Below are 17,988 nucleotides of genomic sequence, written 5' to 3'. Positions count from 1 at the left end.
AATTGTTGGGTACATTTAAAGAGCGGGGCGAAAGCATCTCTCAATACTTCGTCGGTTCGCTCGCCGATGAATGCTAAACTTTACGCTTTTCACAGACTCTGCAAATAACTCGCAAAAATAACTTTATTTTCCTGCAAGCTGCTGCGTGTTGAAATGAGCCAATTATATCATGAATATTATGAATCCGATAATGTTGCTAATGTTTAATGTGTTTCTTGTTGCTGAAATACCGTTCGAACCCAAAACCGCTTCATGCGCAACGCTACTGGGTGCCCCTGGTTCGTACGCAACGTCGATCTCCATAGAGATCTCAAACTCCCCACTATTGCTCAATACTTTAAAAAACTCTCGAAAATCTACTTTGAGATGTCTATCCGACATCCCAACCCTCTCATAGTTGCGGCTTCTTTTTACTCACCCAACCTTAGCGCCACTCTCAACAAGAGGAGGCCTAAACATATCCTTCACGACCCTGACGATCAGATTACTACTGACAATACTCCCTATCAGAACACACAATCAACCTATGCACAGCGTCTTCGCCGGCGAAGACGAGGTCCCCGACTTCTAACGTCAACCGGACGTGGGCTCGCACCACGTTCTCGGAAGCGTGCGGATTAATCACCGTCCGTAACCCTTTCACTCCAATCGTCGCCTGAGCCGATGTTCGGCCTCACATGAGGCGCCCTCAGGCCGACGATCCCTTCGCTTCTTCGAGCCCTAGGGTTCAAACTCTTCCTGGCAGAGCCCCATTCCGAGGCTCGCCAACAAGCCCGCGTTACGCTGTTAAAATCATTAGGGGTAATCAGCTACACACAATCCGAAAAAAATAAAAAAAATAAAATAGTTCGAATAAGTACTTTTTTTTAAACCTTAAAATAGTTGCTACGTTTAAGATTTAAGTTTAAAGAAGACCCCCTAGGTCCCTATCCCACGTCATATGGGGTGGCCATATGACATGGGATAGGGACACGAAAAAGAAGAGACATCATAACCGGGACCCACAGCTTGACGTACACTCAATACGTAACAGTAACTGGGCCGTCCTGGAATTCGATCCCAGGACATCTTGATCTCTAGTCGGACATGATAGACAAACTAGACCAACTACTGAACCAACAAGAAGTCCCGATTCAAAGCTAGAGAAAGAAAAATAACTAACACCAACCTGAGGAAGTAGTCGTGCACAAACTCCTGGTTCTCATCGAGCCAGGCTTCTGTCCGGGCACACTCTGCATCGTAACAGGCTGGCGCGGGCATACCGCCGCCCGCGCCACCTGGCGGCTCTTCTATGCTCCGCAGCTGTAGACCTGGAACAATGGAGACGGGGGTCAACTCTCTGACACATTATAAACATATTTTGACGACCTTCCTGACGCAGCGGTATGTGCTGTGGTTGGTCGCGGGTTCGATTCCTGGTAGGGGCCCTTTTGAAGGTGAGAGGCTTCGGCCGTGGCTAGCTACCCTTCTACCAACAAAGACGATCTAAGAAATTCAAAGTTCCGATACGATGTCGCGTAGAAACCGATAATGGGTACCTATAGGTTGAATAAAAGGTTAAAGGTTTGACGGCCGACTGGCGCAGTGGGCAGCGACCCTGCTTTCTGAGTCCAAAGCCGTGGGTTCGATTCCCACAACTGGAAAATGTTTGTGTGATGAGCATTAAGTGTTTTTCAGTGTCTGGGTGTTTATATGTATTTTCTAAGTATTTATGTATATATAATTCATAAAAATATTCATCAGTCATCTTAGTACCCATAACACAAGCTACGCTTACTTTGGGGCTAGGTGGCGATGTGTGTATTGTCGTAGTATATTTATTATATTTATTTATTTATAAAATTACTGCCATACTCCCTAACATGATAGCCCGCTACAATCATAGATTGCATCATGTAAGATTGCAGTCTAGAGTAACTAACTTGTAGTGTAAAAAAAAAAGAATATAATAAGGACTCATCATCATTATTGTTATCAAACCATTACCGGTAACCGGTCTACTACAGGGCACGGGTCTTCTCTTAGAAAGAAAAGGGTTTAAGCTGTAGTCCACCAGCACTGGCCAATTACGGATTTGTAAACTTCACACGCCATTGAGAACAATACGGTGAACTCACAGACATGCAGGTTTCCTCACGATGTTTTCCTACGCCTTTAAATCGTTTAAAATTTAATTGCTCAAATTAAAAATGACTGCGAAACGTGAAAACCGCGAGAGTGGCATACCCACACTTCCGCCGTCCCGCCAACGGTTTTCCCCCAGAGTCGCTAATGTTTATACTTTAATGTGGCATAATACCCGAAACGCGTTCAATTTGCAATATAAATTAATCTGGGAATAATAATCGTTAGCTCGACAGTTGAAGCAAGCTACGCCTTTTCTTAAGTTTCACATTCAAGCTTTCTTCCGCGCCTAAGGGCAGTAGGATGATTGCCTTGCACAAAAATTGATCAATCAATTGCAAAAAAGATTTTTAAGTTGGACTTTATAAGTCCTAAGTCTAGGCTTCCAACAACTATTATATTTCTCTCTCTCTGCTCGTTCCTTCATCACTGAAGATCGTGGTCCTGGTGAGATCTCAACTTCGCGTTGGTAAATTGTCTCCATCGACTACTGTCTGTCACACCTACTATCTGTCACACCTACGTGGCCGGTAGCATATTTCCACCACCTGGGTAGGTGGCGCCGGGCGTTAGCCGGATCAATGTAGTGCCCTGTTTAATTTCATAATTTGTCACCGTCACTTGTTAAACGTATGAAACAACGGCTCATTGCAGGTGGAGTCAATTTTCTTGTTATGCGGTTTTCATATAAAGATTTTGTCCCGATTAGCTAAATAAACAAGACTCCACTCCTCTCAACAAAGAGAGGAGCCTACATCTAATATTACTACAATATAAGAAAAACAATTGACTCGTAACCAGCGAAAGAAAAACTTACATGAAACTTCTTTAGATCGCCAAGTACAGCAGCCACAAGAAAAAAAATCCATAATTGATATTATTTACATCGGTTCAAATGACAAACGTTATTTTAATATTATAAAATAATAATCAAACAGTAAAAAGTATATTAATATGCCTACTGAAGCTTGCAGATACAATCATTTTGAAAATCAGGGAAAATCCAAATAATAAACAATTTTTTCCCGTCATCATATCAAACATGACATTTTGAACGTCAATAATATTTTCTTATACAACATTTGGAGAGAGGAAATAACATCGCAAAATGTAGTGTTTTTCACTTCAAATGTCAAAGCGAAAAATAATACTGCAATACTGTTGCGACGTTATGCCACATTTATCTATAAGGTCCTAAGTATCTCAAAACTACAATATCTACTTACTAATATAATATCAGTCGCCAATTTTGTTTAACTACGTCCTATTGAGAAAACATTTTAAAAATTAATAAAGAAATTACCGAGTTTTCAATAAACTATTGTTATAAATACAGCAAATATTCTCGCCTTTGGAATGAGTATGAAAAAATAAATAACATTTACATTTTGCGCGTTTACGATTTCAGAAACCTGTCATGACTAAGTGGGTAGAATTTAATACGCCTAGAATTTCTTTTAAAAGAGATGTTGTTTTACAATTCGCTATTTCAACAACAAACAACGCTGTAATGTCAGAATCTATTTTTCTATTAACAGAACAAAGCGTTCCTTTGACGCAGTAGACAGCTTTACCTTCGGAGATGATCGTCATATATAGCATTTGTGTTTATAGAAATTTATTTTGAGATTTTTAACAAGTTGCTGTTGTTTTTTCATCTATAATTCTTATACACAAAAACCGCAAGACTAGCGCAAAAACTAGTAGGTATATAAAAAAAATATGTCGTGAGTTGCCATGAGAAATGAAGCAAAGAAAGCCTTTGACAGGCAGTCTATACATTAGTTATTTTATTAGAAGCAATTTTTGACATTGCCTTCGACTTTAGTATAAGCATATTTAACGCATACATCGTTTTGTTTACATTTCTGCTGCGCGTCCTCTAGATGCATAATATACCTATGACACTCCGCCGAGTGTCAAGCCACATTTTAGTTCATTGGAACTCAAGCTAAATATTAAGTGGAGAAAAACGACTCATCTTAGTTCGAAACTTAAAATGGAGAACGACTATTATATGCGAATCTAATACGTTTTAATTGCTTGGCATCAAAGTAAGCTTGGTATCAAGTTGGTTAACCAATGCGTTTTAATTAGGTAGGTACTTCTAATTTGGCTAGCGTCGCCTCACCTTAATTTGTATCGTGCCTTGGCCCTTTAAGTTGAGTTGAGTTTTGTTGAGACTTGAGACCTAAAACCATGAAAATTTAATGCTTAAAGGCACTAATTTTAGCTCTGCGTTGTCTGCCAACGAGTCACTATTAGTTTTTTAAATATTTCAGATCCCTTTCGATGTTATCATAAGAAAGATGATCAATCGGTCCTAAAAGTGATTGCTATATTCCTGAACGCGTCAATCATGTAGCCACACGAATTGTGCCCGTATGCCTTGCCTAGATTGAACATTACATTGATACATAGCATAGCATAGCAATCATGCTTATTGAGTAGCTTTGATGATACTATTGTTAGGGCTGTAAATTATTTGATTACAGGCTAAAGTGACCCAATAACATTGAGTGCAACGAAGTTGCGTAATATGTCGTCTTACATACGTACAGAATGTAGGAGGAATCCCTGTTTGATTACGAACCCTAAAAGCTAAACTCGGTTATACGGACGCGTGCACATAACAATTAAAGCGATGGCCATACAAAGGCATCGAACCTTCGTCCACAGTGGCATTCTGATTTGCGCTCCATCTTGCGTCCGTCTAGCTCCAATTACAAATATGCTATTTTGTCGCTGCAAGTACACAGGTCGGGAGCCTCGCTCGTTTCGCCTGCTATTTAAAAGATGATCGTCATTCCTAAGCTTTCGATGATTTAAAAGGGAAGGCGGGACAAAACTTTGTAAATACACTTCATTTACATAACAGGTACAAAGCGAGATACTTTGAATTTTCTTTATTTTAAACCTGCCCAGGGACCACACGACAACTTATGAAATCCATATATCGAAACCGCTTATTGAACAGATAGCCCTAGGTTAAACAGAAGAAGCTTCCTAATTTGAAAAAGGACACAATACATTATGTCGTATGTTATAGTTTTTAAAATGACTTGTTTCTGTGCTAGTGTGTGAGGTATAATTCGCGAACGAGACGTGGGGGTTTATGAGACAAGACATAAGTGCACGCTGCTAGAAAAATAGGAGAGCATTTCAATTGTGGGACTGCGATGCAAGATTCATTCTGCCCTAAACTATTACCCATCTAATCTAAAATCTTGAAATCGCAGTTTGAATCTAATGGTATTATTTTCCTACTTTCCTGTCTACGTTTGTGGATGGCTCTACAAACTTTATTTTATTTTAATTTGACAATTTTGGATTTGATTGTTTCATTGTCTTCGCGCGTTTAAAAGTATTATACTGATCCTTTTTATTAGTAGGTATTAAAATCGTAGCTATGATTGACATTGACATGACATTATTAAGATAATGATAAAAAATAATTAATTCGCCTCCTCTTACAAGACTCACAAGTTTTACGTCACAAACTGTAGCTAAGAATGTTATGATTAGAAAATAATAGAGAAATACCGGTATATGCAGAGAATCATAAACAAGCAAGCATCGATCAAGCATAACGCCTCGATTTCCTCGAGACTCGTTCGGCTCGTGCCCCGTTCGCCTCGAGCGACAAGACAAAAAGATGTGAGACAACGCCCCAAGTCTGAACACGCTCCAATCGTGTGCGAACTCGGAGCTCGCAATTACAGCAGCAAGGCATGATTGCTTTCCCTAATTGAAATCGACACGAACTATTAACAAACCGATAAACACCGGGTGTCTACTGCAGAACAATTATTTCCCTGCGATGTAGATAACAAAACTTCTTTTTACTGGGTTTTGTTTGACTGCTTCGTTGGTAAAAAGGGCGCTGGGCGCTAACTACCATCGCACTATTATTTTAATATTGCGGACGTTTTGTTTTAGGATCATAATCCTTATTTAGGCACGTCAGGGTATGTCATATAAACTGGCATTTAAATATAATGCAGTTTTAAACTACCGAAAATGATAAAATTTTAGATTTCAGGAGTAAAAACCCTGTGCCCTGAGTAAAAAATGGCACCCATTTTTCACTCCGGGCAGCTCTTTCCGTGCCTCGGAAGGTAAGTTAAGCCGTTACTGCAGATTATTATCACTTACATGGGAAAATAGACAAAATTGAAACCCTAATTACTAAACCTTACATAACTTTCAGAGTTATGTATCGAACTTAGTTCCCTGAAAGGGAGGCTGTTTCACCACTAAGCTATCACCGTTGACTTAGCTTAGCCATATATAAAGCCATTTGCGCGCAGATCAGAATACAGTTGTCACCACCCCTTCTCATCCCGCAGGTGTCGTGACGAGGCGACTAAGGGAATATAACGGAGAACGGGTAGCGGAGTCCTCTGGCCTACCATACCATATACCTACTGCGAACACAACCCCGCCTGCCCCGTGGTGATTAGCAAGCCCTCCCGTTGGTGAGTAGTGGTTGGTTCCTTAAGGTCAGCAGTTGACTGTTATCCCACTTATATTATAAATGTAAAAGTGTGGATGTTTGTTACTCAATGCAAGAGTTCCCGCGGGAATAAAAAACCTTAATTCACGCAAACGAAGTCGCGGATATCAGCTAGTAAGAAATAAGATCGTCATCAACACTTCAACCGATTAAAGTCCACAGCTGGACATAGGTCTTTTGTAGGGAGTTCCAAAATCCACGGTCCTGGGCCGCTTGTGTCCAGCGGCTCCCAGCGACTCGTTTTGAATAAGATAAGAAAATTATTTTTCTATGGCTAAGCGCGATCCCATTGGTGAGTTTCGCACACATGCCTCGCTACTCATTACCGCACATCTTATGGGGCAGGCCAATTATTTGCGAGCAACACAAACATTCTCATTTATGCGGATTGTGTATTTGCATGCGATAGTTCGTGTCAATTTCAATTAGGGAAAGCAAACGCGCGCTGCCGCTTTAATTGCGAACTATGAGATCGCGTACGTACGATCCATGTGTTGCGATTCTGAATTATTATACAATTTTAGTTTATGTTTATCGTTGGTAACGACTAACTTAATTATTTATTTACTTACAGTTTCCCGCGGTTTAACCTGCGGTAACCAAGGATCGTAACGAAATGTCGAAAAGAAGGTCGCGCAGGTAGCTTACTCATGGACGAGAACGGCGCCCACGCGCGATTTTATAATTTTACTATATCTCCCAAGTTAAGAGTCTTGTTAGTGACTTGCTACACATTGCAAAGTTTATGTACATAAAATTATCTCAATAAAAAAATTATTATTCTTTGTAATAATTAATAATATTATGCCTAAAAAGTACGATCGAAAGTTACATTTTAATTATTAATTATTTCAATTCAAAATGTATTATTTTTGCATTTATATATTGTGTATATCTCCTTTATTTTATTAAGATATTTAAGTGCTATACGACCACTCTAATAACCTTTATTTTATTAATTTTGGGTGTATAGTTTGGTATCAAGTTTTCATTGTAATGTGTAACTTTTCATTATTTCGTTACGTGTCATAAAGTGTCATAGTTACGATATTCGTTGCTCTCTGTTCTTGTTATTTTAATATTCGTTGTTGCATACTTCTGGTGCAGCATTAATAAAAGGAACATTTTTGTACATACTAGCTAAAACCGTTGGCACAAAGTCAATAAGTAGTTAGTTGTGTACTACCTTGACGATAAATAACATTACATTTACACTTGATATGTAATAATTCAAAAATGAAACACACACACACATATTATTAATATATAGTTCACCTTGATCTTGTACATACACAAGGAACATAAGTTACGGCGAAAAATTTCACACAATGAAACAAAAGTTTGTCGTGAACTTTTCCTTAATCTGGAATCTCTTGTAGGTTCGACTGTCGAAGAATGACCAGGACAATGCGATGATCGCAATGCTTTTCAAATAGCTACCAATATTCTGTTTGCTATAATATGGAAGGTGGGCGAGACAACAATAAATGAAGCTAAAAATAGCATTTGCGATAATTTCAAACCTAAGTGTTGGTATCGAATATCATCGAATCGAATGGAATACTTACAGATTTTGTTTTAATTAAACGAATGTTCTTATCACCATCACCTCACGTTAATGCAAAAATAGTAATTATGAATGCTAACAGTTATAATTAAACGAAGAGGTTTTGATAAATTAATTGCTTGATTACCTAATCAAATATCAAGTTAACGCCAAGGGCGTTGTGAAATTTGGAAACTTTTTGAGCTTTGAACTCATGCACATTGGGTATATTTAACTCTGGAGTTATAGTGTTTGTTATTGTGTTTGTGTTTGTTTGAAAACTATCGAAGAGGTACACGCTTAGGTATAGTAGATAAAAGTACCTAGTTCGGGTTTGTTGCCCTAACAGTACCTAAGCTTATTTACCCCTGTGTAACAGGGGGCAAGTTAAGCCAACGATCCCGGTTATTATCAAAAACCTTAATAAATAAATAAATATACTACGACAATACACACATCGCCATCAAGCCCCAAAGAAAGCGTAGCTTGTGTTATGGGTACTAAGATGACTGATGAATATTATAATGATATACAAAAATACTTATAAAATACAGATAGAAACCCAGACACTGAAAAACAAATCATGTTCATAACACAAACATTTTCCAGTTGTGGGAACCGAACCCACGGACTAGGACTCAGAAAGCAGGGTCGCTGCCCAATGCGCCTGTCGGCCGTCAAAATACAATAATGACAATCCTTAAACCCACGTCTATGTCCAGATCGATAAGCCTGCGGACGTTTAAGTTCGCAACCTTTTTGGTCTGATTCTCCTCAGATGGGGATGATCATATGATAAAAATATAATTCTAGCTTCTAGCATACTTTTCAGACTGGGAATATTGCACACGGTATGAAATCACCAAAGTTATTGCGTTACGTAACAAAATATCAAGCCGTCCATCCATCATCTGAAGTAATAATATTTACTAGAGGAAGCTTTGTTGAAAAGCTAATAAGCAAAGCGGCGCTGATGTTTCTTTACAATCATATAATACTCAGACCATATAACAAAACTTATAACAAGTTATAAAATAGGAAAAGTACCAAACCCACAAGGAACACATATTTTTATTGACGTCCTGTTATCGCAGTTAGCAGCGACGCTACTTTCTGAGCCCAAGGCTGTAGGTTCGATTCCCACAACTGGACAATGTTTGTGTGATGAGCATGAATGTTTTTCAATGTCTAGATTTTTATCGGTATATTATAAGTATTTATGTATAGGTAAGTACCTATTATTCATAAAAATGTTAATTAGTTATCTTAAAACAAGCTACGCTTACTTTGGGGCTAAATGGCGATGTGTGTATTGTCGTAGAATATTTATTATTTATTACTATTAACTCACTTCCAAAGTGCCTATAACTTTAAAAGATAGGTTCCGCACATAATTACAAAACGAAAGCAAAAACCCGCATTTAAGTTCAGCTTTAACCGTTTAACCGCAATATCACGGACTGAGGATTAGCTCTATTCCTCTATTTTAACTTAAAAAATAATTACAACTAATTCGCAGCAATCTTGCTAAAACCCTGAATTAAACAATGTTGGAAAAATAAAAAGCATAAACTATTTACATAATAAATGAGCGAACGAAACTAAGAAATAATTCTTGTATTTTGTAGTAAAAAACGACTATAAGCGGATGGATCCTTGTGTAAAGTTAGTTAAACTTGAAGACAATCAACTTCAGTGCCAAGGATTGCGATTCTTGCGTTGCTCATATCAAAGTACGGAAATATAAAGGCAAAATCTTTGGAGCCATTTTCGAATGTAAGAAATGTAATAAGATTAGTTACTTATAAATGATAGCTTATTTTTGATGATCACAAGTTAGCACTTAACTGCGGCAAGTGATAATGCAGTCGATGGAAACTCTAACTTGGCAGGGTTATGGCAGCTACCCAGCCAAGCCTGCCAAGTAAGCGCTCATCTAAACTTTTTAGAAAATAGCTGTTAAAGTTCAATAAACTTATAGAAGCCTTAACCGATATCTGCCTCCACTTACTCGTTATTCTAGCGCTCAGAATGTTTGTACAAATCATTTAGTTCTAAGTAAGACTCTGGGTTTTTTAAATTACATATTAGATACTGGATTTTTCTGTTAAGAAATTCTTAGTGTGCAGTTAAGATATCGTTGTCCATTCGCGTTCGTCGGAGAGCACGGTTAATTTTACTAACATGTGATAATAATCTTTAAAGCGCTCCAACCCCAATAGGTTTCGAAGCTGATAATGAAATTGACTCCTGCCGGGAATATAACCCGGTTTCTCGAATATAATATAAGGCAACAAATACCAGTTGCGAAGGTATTTAAAAAACCGCATAAGTGAAAGTCGGACTCGCGAACAAAGAGTTCCGTACAATTATCTATTAAAACGGCAAAATAATCATGTCTGTTGTATGTATCCCCTTTAAATATATATTTTATTTCATTTTTAGGTCATAGCAGCAATAGAAATACATCGTCTGTGAAAATTTCAACTGCCTAACTATCACGATTCAGACAGACAGACGGACAGCGAAGTCTTATTAATGGAATCCCGTTAGACTCTTTGGGTACGTAACCCTAAAAAGTAAGTAAATTAAAAGACGACCGTCGAGGATTGCACGAATTTTCATATTTGAAAATGGCACCGTACAACCGCCATTATGGCCTTTTTTCAAAAAAAAATTATTAAGAATCACTTGGTACCCAGAAAGACCCCAAAATATGTACTCACATACACGGATGTGTGTACTAACGCAATAAAAAAAAAAAAAAATTGGAAAATCCAAAAGTGCATTCATAATGCTCATTTAATTATCAATATTGAAAGAAAAAAAAAAAATTTAAAACAGCTGTACTAGGAAAGTGATGCACAGGCGCCCCTGGTGGAATAAAATGTACATAATATCTATAGATATAGATATATCACCATCCATGTTAATTTTACATGGATATATATATAGATATACAGTCTTGCAGTTTTCGTTTTTTATTAATTGCAATTAAACTACACTGAATTAATTAATCATTCGCATTCAGTGACCTACAATCGTCGATTAGAATTTTTTTTTTTTAAATTTAACTCAAATAATGGATTTTTTCACAAGTTAGAGTGTTTTCGTGTAAATCATTTTTTTAAAAGTATGGAATTAATCTCCATTAAATTATGTCGACAATAGTATGCAAAATAACTTGATTCCGTGAACTAACAAGGCTATAATAATAAAAATAGCCGCCGAAATGAGGCGAAAAAAAATACACTACTTTTTGGAGTCGTTTAAACCATTGTGTAACCATTGAGGTATGTTTATCGGATAATTTTTTTTGGACGCAAATTTTGCATTCATAATATAAACAGAAAATTAGCTAAGTTTACAACAAACGCGGACGACTAAATAGGTAGTTCAGTTAGCAAACAAGTACTTTACCCAAACCCTTTAAAAGCCATTGACAAAATCAGTAACGCGACCGGTCGCATAAAAACTACTTATATCAGGTAAAATTTGCTGACATTAGGTAAAATAAATTGCTGAACCTATGTTATGTAAATTCTAAGTATCGACCCTCATCCTCTTGCGGTTTTAAGCAAACTAACTCCAACTTCGTCTCATAAGTACGTGCGTGTGGAGTGAGATAACAAACTTTGGTATATTATGTTTGACGTAAGGGAAATTAGAAACCATTAATAAGCAATTATGGAGGTGTGTAACACAACGGATAAGATTTTATATTTTCTTTTTTTTAACAGCAGATGGCCTACCTGAATGAAAAACTATCGCCTATAAACAGGGCAACACTAAGCAAGGCATACAAGCAACTCGTCCTGCAACGTGCCGCAATTGTGTCAATCCTTCGTAGGTGTTAAGCAGTGGTGTGCACTTCATAGATGCAGAAATGCACTGCCTACCCTAAAAAATAGAAAGAGAATTTTCGCCACTGGTGTTAAATCTTATGTGACGCAACATTACCAAACCGCAAAACAAAATTTTGACAACCTTCCCGGCGCAACGGTGAGCGCTTTGAATTTAAGTGGGAGGTCCCGGGTTCGATTCCCGGCAAATTGAGAATTTATAACTTCTGAATTTTCTCTGGTGGGAGGCTTTGGCCGTGCCTAGTTACCACCCTTCTACGATTTTGAAAGATATACTACTACATGTAATTGTACATATATTTTTTGATTAATTTTCGCAGTCAAAATATGTGAAATTTCAGGTCAATGGTCGACTGTGACTAATCATTATTGAAGCTATTATAAGATTCTTATAATATGTCCTTGTAGTAAATCGGTTGAGGCGACGATAATGTACAAAACAACTATAAAAGATATAATAGGGTCTATGGGAGACGAAGCGTGTTCCTAAACCAATAAATTTAGTCTGTTACAAATGATAATAGTTCTAGCATACTGCACAAAACCCTATACAATCGCTGAGGTTCCGTAGATTATACGACTGAGGTAAATTTATATTACCGCAGGCAAAATAAAGGTATCCAGGCTATCGCTAATCTACTCGGTAAATGATAAACGAAGAATCATATAAAATCCCGAGTGCAGAAGCGAGGGGGTCACGTAAGACTATTTCGATGAAAATTAAAAAATTGAGTGGCGACGATAACAGCAATAATTTTACTACGGCGACTATTAAAATGGATAAGCATTCGATTATACTTAATTTTATTGTCTAGCGAGATGACAAGTACAGTATTCAACCCCCTGCTTTGAATACTGTACTTTTCACATCTAGTGATATTTTTGTCTCAGGTGCCCTTAAACCCCTCGTACACACACAATCCTAGAGGCAACCCCTCGATACGCTAGAAAGATATTCTAAAATACGCTCTCTTGTTACGCTTGGGGTTTATGCCGGCACCCGTACCATAAAATATTGCATCAATAATCGTCTATTATAACGCTTAAAAACAACTTTATACACAACACAAATATCGTTTTACCGCAGCCGATATTGATGGCAGTGGTGCCATACGAATACCGGGCGGGCAGATAATTTAAATTTTTGACAGCCGTTTGGCGACCCTGCTTTCTGCGTCCAAAGCTGTTGGTTCGATTCCTACATCTGGAAAAATGTTCGTGTGATGAACATGAATGTTTTTCAGTGGCTGTATGTTTATCTGTATATTATAAGTATTTATGTGTATTATATTCATAAAAATATTCATCAGCAATCTTAGTACCCATAACACAAGCTACGCTTATATTGGGGCAAGACGGCGATGTGTGTATTATCGTAGTATATTTATTTTATTTATTTATTTTTTTAGACATTGCCAAAAGTCTGGATCGGTGTTAGTTATTTACAATGAGTTGTTCTTTACACATCGGTCTCGAGTTCACGCTTGGCCGATGCGGTGGCAATATCGAAATCTATTCTGACATGCAAGACGCATACGCTAGAACAAAAATGTAATATCGCTCCGAACGTGGATGTGAGTAGAGGTAATGCCCCAGCCAGACGTACTTCTATCAACCGTCCTACGGGATTGTGTATCAGATTTCTCTTCTGTATTAACTCTCTCAGTCTATATTGAAATCGGCTAAATTGAAGAATTGCAACATGCTACACCAAGCAACACGAAAATATGAAATTACTTTAGTACAATTGCACTTGGTGTAATGGCGGAACCTTACTTGCTATACCGTATTCGCGATTTTGCCGTTTACCCAAAAAACATTCGCTATAATTGGTAATAGAAATAAGTCTAAAGAAGGTAAAATACTAGATTGCGCTACCAGGACTAAATTTAAATATAAATACTACATTTTTAAACATACTCTGCTTTTCACTTCGATTGCAAAGGAGGTCTAAGGTTCGGCTCCCGGATCAGATCCAAAGTTAAGTTTGTTAAAGTTACTAGGTACTCACCCACATGAGTTATTTAAAAAGGACACCAAGCACTCATAACTAAGCCATCAAAACAAACGTACTCGTATTTCTTACAAAATTATTTAAAATAACGGATTATGTCTACGTCAATATTTCTATGTGATTTGATTCAAATATGTAGATTTTTGTAACTTCATGAAGATCATTAATATTTAGAGGAAATAGACGAAATCATTTTAATAAACAAGAATAAAAACAATATTTTAAAAGTAACAAACAGCGTAGTTATAATGTATCTACTCTTTGCAAAAATTCCTTGCAAAAAGGTTATATGTAAGATTGATGCCTCAAGAACAAAAATACTAGATAAGAGCCCAGAGCCAGAGAAGAGAATCGCGAATCGAGTTTTAATCCGCTTACTCATATCCTAAAGTGCAACTTGTGAAGTAAAAAAGATAGAGTGAAGATAGAGCAAGGTTACAAAATTTCGTCATGTTATTTTTTATTAATTTTATAGGACTTTTTTCCAATATTCTGCATTAGGCAGTCCTATCCTTTCACGATTTCATGAAATTTAGCCCTCTCTTTTATCCTAAGAGAACAAAGGATATCTGCAGGGTTTAAGAAAAAACTATATTTAATTTAAAACACTGATAGGTACTAAACCTACCTTAACTTGTAAATGTTTTTCACATTTTGTTCGCTGATCGAGAACAACTTTAATATTATAGAAGGTAAATTGTACGATGTACCTATATTGTACTGTGCATGTAATTTTACACTGCAGTGTTTTATCTGCAAGACAAAACGAGTCAAAACTGTTATTGCACCCGACATATTCGTTTACCATTTTTGTTCAGCTGTGTAAAAATACAACTCATTGTTTCCCTTCCCTTAGTTTAACTTGATGACAAGTTGCGCATCACTCAATATCACCTGTTATCAGTCAAAGAAGAACGCATGCTAATGATGAAGGTGTAAACCTAATGTGTAATGTTATGTAATTTTCAAGATATATATCTATCTGGTGGGAGGCTTCGGTCATGGCTAGTTACCACCCTACCGACAAAGAGAGACGTAGAAAGATTGTGGGTATGGGTTTAATGGGACTGCCATTCCCCTAACAGGTTAGCCGATTACCATTTGATACTGCATCATCACTTACAAACTGTGAGATTGCAGTCAAGGGTAAACTTGAAGTTGTATGGAAAAAAATCGGAGAGTGTACTCAAGAGTCCGGAACTATTCCATCTAGTGTAACACTCACTTTTCCGCCATTGAATCGCTAGGCATATAAAGGCTGTGCACTGTTACGTAGCTTAGTTGGAAATCCTTTCAAAACGTTCTAAGCGCTTTACTTCCATTTTTCTAATACGCACTGCAAAAATCTGGAACGGTACGGCTTCATTTTTCCTTCAAATTAAAACTGAACACATCTTCTAGCCTTCTAGGCAACCGGGCTCCATTATAGTTAGGGCTTACCATATACCCCCACTTCTAGCATGGGCAGGAGAAAATTATTTCCCCGGGGAAAGGATAAAAATTTATATTCTCCCGAAGCTTTATCAACTCTCAGAGCATTGGCGCAAAGTGGCTATAAAATCCAAGTAATATATGTGTAATAATAAACAGGGATGAACTTCTCCTATTCCATGTACCCGTGATTTAGTTGGTGGACATGTTAATTTCATCCCTTGTCACAGGATATAATTTTTGTCAGGTCTAAATAGCAGTTTATGCATAAAATACACAATCGGTTTTCACGCGACGATAATATATATTGGATCCATAGGAGTTTCAAAAGGCGGCATGGTGAGGACAACGATGGGTCATAGGGGGAAACGATCATGACGCTAATATTATATCTTTATATATATATTTCTTGTGTGCGTGTGTATGTCACTGAACTCCTCCTAAACGGCCGGACCGAGTTGAATCAATTTTTCGGTATGCGTTTGGGTGGCACTCTGGATGGTTTAGATTCACAAATCAGCCCGACAGATGGCGCTGGGGTCCGCTAGTTCTATTTTATTTCTCTAGCCGCTAAAGAAACTAATGCTGAAAAAATGAATGCTGTGTAAAACAAGATAATGAAGTGTAAAATAATAGCCACCTAAAACTGCACGTGTATTTATTAATGTTGCATCTTTAACTAATTTTCACCAAAGTTTTAATTTCACCAAATACTTTTAGATTAGTAATCAAATTGGTGAGTGTCGGGTAAAAACAACGGGCACCAACAGTGTATTTCTTTATATAATAAGTAATTAAAGATTTAAACTAAGGTTTTCGTGGTTAATCAACATTTCTAAAATATAGTTCAACGGGTACCACGATAAAATGTTAAATTTATCGATATATCGACCCAGTTGCTTGGACCGTGGTCACGACGGGACTGCGTAGGTACGAGATGTCAAGTTGGACGTCACGGGCAGAATCTGACTACCCGCTTTCGTGTTCTTTTTGTTCGGATAGTAAGTAGTTGATTTCATACCAAGTGTGTAGAGACAAATTATTCCAATGTGTTATCCACCACAATACACAAAAGTATTTATGTTTCCGCAATGATAATATATTATTTGATATTTGTAAATGTAACTGTAAATGTCAAATAAATAACAACACAGCGAAAACAAAATCTAATAAAACAATTCCGATAGCAATAATTTAAAAAAAAGAACTGCAATGATAAACAAACGGGACAGTTCTATCAACAAAAATGTTATTTTCTTTAAAGGAAAAGACATAAATGTCGCCCGCAAACGAAACAACTTAGTAAGCAGTAGTTGCAGACCAGACAACCCATGTTGCTGATATAAAATTTACGGATTCCAACTTTGGAGCGACGAAGTTCAGTAAACTCAAGAATTTACATACCGAGATTAATTCACTCCGACTCTTCTTGTATAGTCACGTTCAGATTAATCCGTGTAACATATTACCATTCGGTTTATTAATCAATTCAAGCGCTGAATTAATTGCTTTATGTTGCAGTTTGCAATGCCATCTTAAAGCGTAATGAAACTTAACTTCTATTTCGGTTAAAAACAGACCGCATATTTTTGTTTTCTTGTATTAGTAAAGCTTTCCATATACAAGTACAAGTCGGAGAAAGATAGGCCTTAATTTTTGTTACTTGTTAAGAATCATTTCATACAATGGCCTCTTGAAAGACATGGGCTGTCCCCAGGCATAAGCTCTCTCAGGCTATAACCTGTGAACTATTTTCTCTGAAGTCATCTATAGTACAAAAACGCTGAAAAAAATAAATATCGCGGCTTCCGGCCTTAGAACTAAAGTACCTTCTGGTAAGACAGTTAATAACTATGCGCAAACGTGTATAATGTTTTATTTAACCTATATGCCTACTCGTACCGGCGCACGAATTGATTAAGCAGTACTTTTTAATAAGTAGGGTAGTTACATAGTCGTGATTTAAGGAATTCACATAAATATTTGAAGCTGACTGTACAATCATGAGCTAAACTTCCATGATATTACAGTCTCGCATTAAATTTTTAAAGTTTAACTTTTGTACAAGTTTGTTCAAGAAAACGTTGATCTTACTACAGCTAATATCTATCGTTACGAAATGTCTATTGATTATGCGAAGAAGCAAGATTGCTGTTTGAACGACTCTCTTAAGTAAACTAAACATAAAATCCGATTACAGATTAGTTAGCGTTTCTTAAGAGCGTTTTTTACGATTCGGCAGCTGATATTGTTAAACGATAAAGCATATCATTTTGCAGTCAGGCACCATAGACCTAGGGTTTTACGGCAACCAGGGCAAATATGAAGCTCTCTATATAAGAGGAATACTTGCGCTGTTTACCGGCTTCGACCATCTCAACTGCGGCTCTTGATTTTGTTGCCGTCTCCCTAATATGAGAAGGAACCAGTGAAAAGTCATCACGTTCTTTAACATCCTAGGAATACCTTATGCATCCTTAATAAATACATGTAT

At 37.2% G+C, this 17,988-nt stretch overlaps 1 protein-coding gene across 5 annotated transcripts in view; it reads right to left on the bottom strand.

The window, feature by feature from the left end:
* LOC120630796 (dual 3',5'-cyclic-AMP and -GMP phosphodiesterase 11-like) overlaps window positions 1-17,988 on the bottom strand; it is a 183,205-nt gene that overhangs the window by 113,284 nt on the left and 51,933 nt on the right. For all 5 annotated transcript variants that reach the window (XM_039900075.1, XM_039900076.1, XM_039900077.1 and 2 more), the window contains exon 3: window positions 1,169-1,310. In XM_039900075.1, the coding sequence (XP_039756009.1) occupies window positions 1,169-1,310 (142 nt within the window). The remainder of the gene's footprint in view (window positions 1-1,168; window positions 1,311-17,988) is intronic.

This window comes from Pararge aegeria, chromosome 17, assembly GCF_905163445.1.
Source record: "Pararge aegeria chromosome 17, ilParAegt1.1, whole genome shotgun sequence".
Classification (NCBI taxonomy): domain Eukaryota; kingdom Metazoa; phylum Arthropoda; class Insecta; order Lepidoptera; family Nymphalidae; genus Pararge; species Pararge aegeria.
This window is presented reverse-complemented; position numbering and strand designations above follow the sequence as displayed.